General features: G+C 43.7%; 1 protein-coding gene across 1 annotated transcript; it reads left to right on the forward strand.

Annotated features, from left to right (window-relative positions):
• Window positions 1-177: 177 nt before the first annotated feature.
• LOC104272524 (ornithine aminotransferase, mitochondrial-like) lies at window positions 178-1,591 on the forward strand (the record flags this gene model as incomplete). Its single annotated transcript, XM_009867541.1, is given in 2 exon segments — window positions 178-349; window positions 1,431-1,591. Coding segments are annotated over 2 exon segments (333 nt in total), but the record flags the coding sequence as incomplete, so codon positions are not given.
• Window positions 1,592-1,861: the final 270 nt, after the last annotated feature.

The following is a 1,861-nucleotide window of genomic DNA, read 5'->3' on the forward strand; positions in this document are numbered from 1 at the left end:
TCAAAGAGATTATTGTTTCTTGTACACAGGAGCAAGTAAAGGCTTAATACTAATCTGCTCGGATATGCAGCCGTTGCAGTGACTCTTCGGATGCGATAGCTTTTGTATCTCAGCAATTGTAATGTCGTTAGTCATCTGTTTCGGCACGGTACGTAAAACAAATACAGTGCCCTTCAGCTGACTGTAGATCTGACTTCCCTTTAGGTAATTGAAGAGGAAAACTTGATTAAAAATGCAGAAATAATGGGTAACATACTAAGAAACGAGCTCATGAAAACACCGTCTGATATTGTAACTTCCGTGAGAGGAAAAGGACTATTAAATGCAATTGTAATTCGTGAAACCAAAGGTAAGGACGTACAATCAACTGCAGGTACTTCAACTTAAACTGAAAGTATCTTAATGGAGTAGGGGGATGGCTTATACAGGCTTCATGTCTGGGTTCAGATCTCAGCTGTGGTACTGTATTACCGACTGAAAGCTTACTTAAATGACTGTGCTATTAAAAAATAAGTTGCTTTTTTTTTCTCTTTTTTTACTAAGTCTGAACAAGTTTTTTTTTAATAGTTTGAATACTTCTGTGATTTGATAATATTCAAGCCTGATGGTGAATGTAGCTCCCACCAAGTACCCTTTTGTCTCCTCATTGAAAGAAAACGGGGCACATCTGGGACACTAGTTTCTGTCAGGTTGTGGAAGGACTGACCGAGGTTGGTTGTTTCCAGGGCAGTTAGAGGAGTACAGCAAGGGGTGACCTCGTAGTGTAGGGTCAAAGGTTTGACTTGATGATCCCAAGGGTCTTTTCCAACCGGAATTGTTCTATGATTCTATGATTCTAAGTGCAGGAGGGTGCAGGAAAGGAAAGAGCTAATGACTGAGAACAAGTTTCTAGGGATTAACACTTTGAATTATATTGGAAAATGGCTTAGAAGCCGGAGCAGACAATTATTCTTGTCATGAATACACCTGAATGATAGAGCACTGCAGAGCGGTCTTGTAATTTCCTGAGACGCGCACGTGATGTCCTGAAGTCCAGGTGAAGCACTGCAGAGTGGTCTTGTAATTTCCTAAGACGCGCACGTGATGTCCTGAAGTCCAGGTGTAAATGTAACTTCGTCTGAAGTCCTATGCAGATGTTCCCTTACCTCCCCTTTGCACGTTTGGAATTTATTGCTGCACCTAGACAAGCACTCACCCGTGAGGGAGCAGAACTTGGTGCGCTGGAGGCAAACTTGTGAGGCCCTTCAGACAAACTGCAGCTTTGCAGCACTCTTGCAAGTTCTGGGGAGCTGCTCAGATGCTCAGGAGTGACCCCTTCAACGAGCTTCAGCTTTTCACTGCCGGGTGTCAAATCTGGCCCCACACACCACATGCCGCAGTTGTGTAGCTTTTTCCAAGTGTCTTCTTTTTCTTTTTTCCCTTCGATACAGACTACGATGCTTGGAAGGTGTGCTTGCGGCTTCGGGATAACGGACTCCTTGCCAAACCTACGCATGGCGATATCATCCGGCTGGCGCCGCCGCTCGTGATTAAGGAGGACGAAATCAGAGAATGCATTGAAATCATTCATAAGACCATTCTGTCTTTCTGAACCCGTGGCTTTAACGTATCTCTGCTGGCTGATCTGAGGTGGTGTGTTGAAACATCTGTGATGGAGGCCTGCTCTTGAAGCAAGCATCTCTCATTCCTTTTATCTCGAGAGGATTTGACTCTTAAAGTGTAGCTATGTCTTTAAATTATAATGGCTCTGAAGAAAATAATGATTTTAGCAAGTTTCCAGTCTTGGGATACTTGGCAATGCAGTGGTGAGGTTCTGTTCATCTAGTCATGTGCTTACTGAGCAGTTAACTCTGTCTGAGGG

Source organism: Apaloderma vittatum, unplaced genomic scaffold (genome assembly GCF_000703405.1).
Source record: "Apaloderma vittatum isolate BGI_N311 unplaced genomic scaffold, ASM70340v1 scaffold4634, whole genome shotgun sequence".
Classification (NCBI taxonomy): domain Eukaryota; kingdom Metazoa; phylum Chordata; class Aves; order Trogoniformes; family Trogonidae; genus Apaloderma; species Apaloderma vittatum.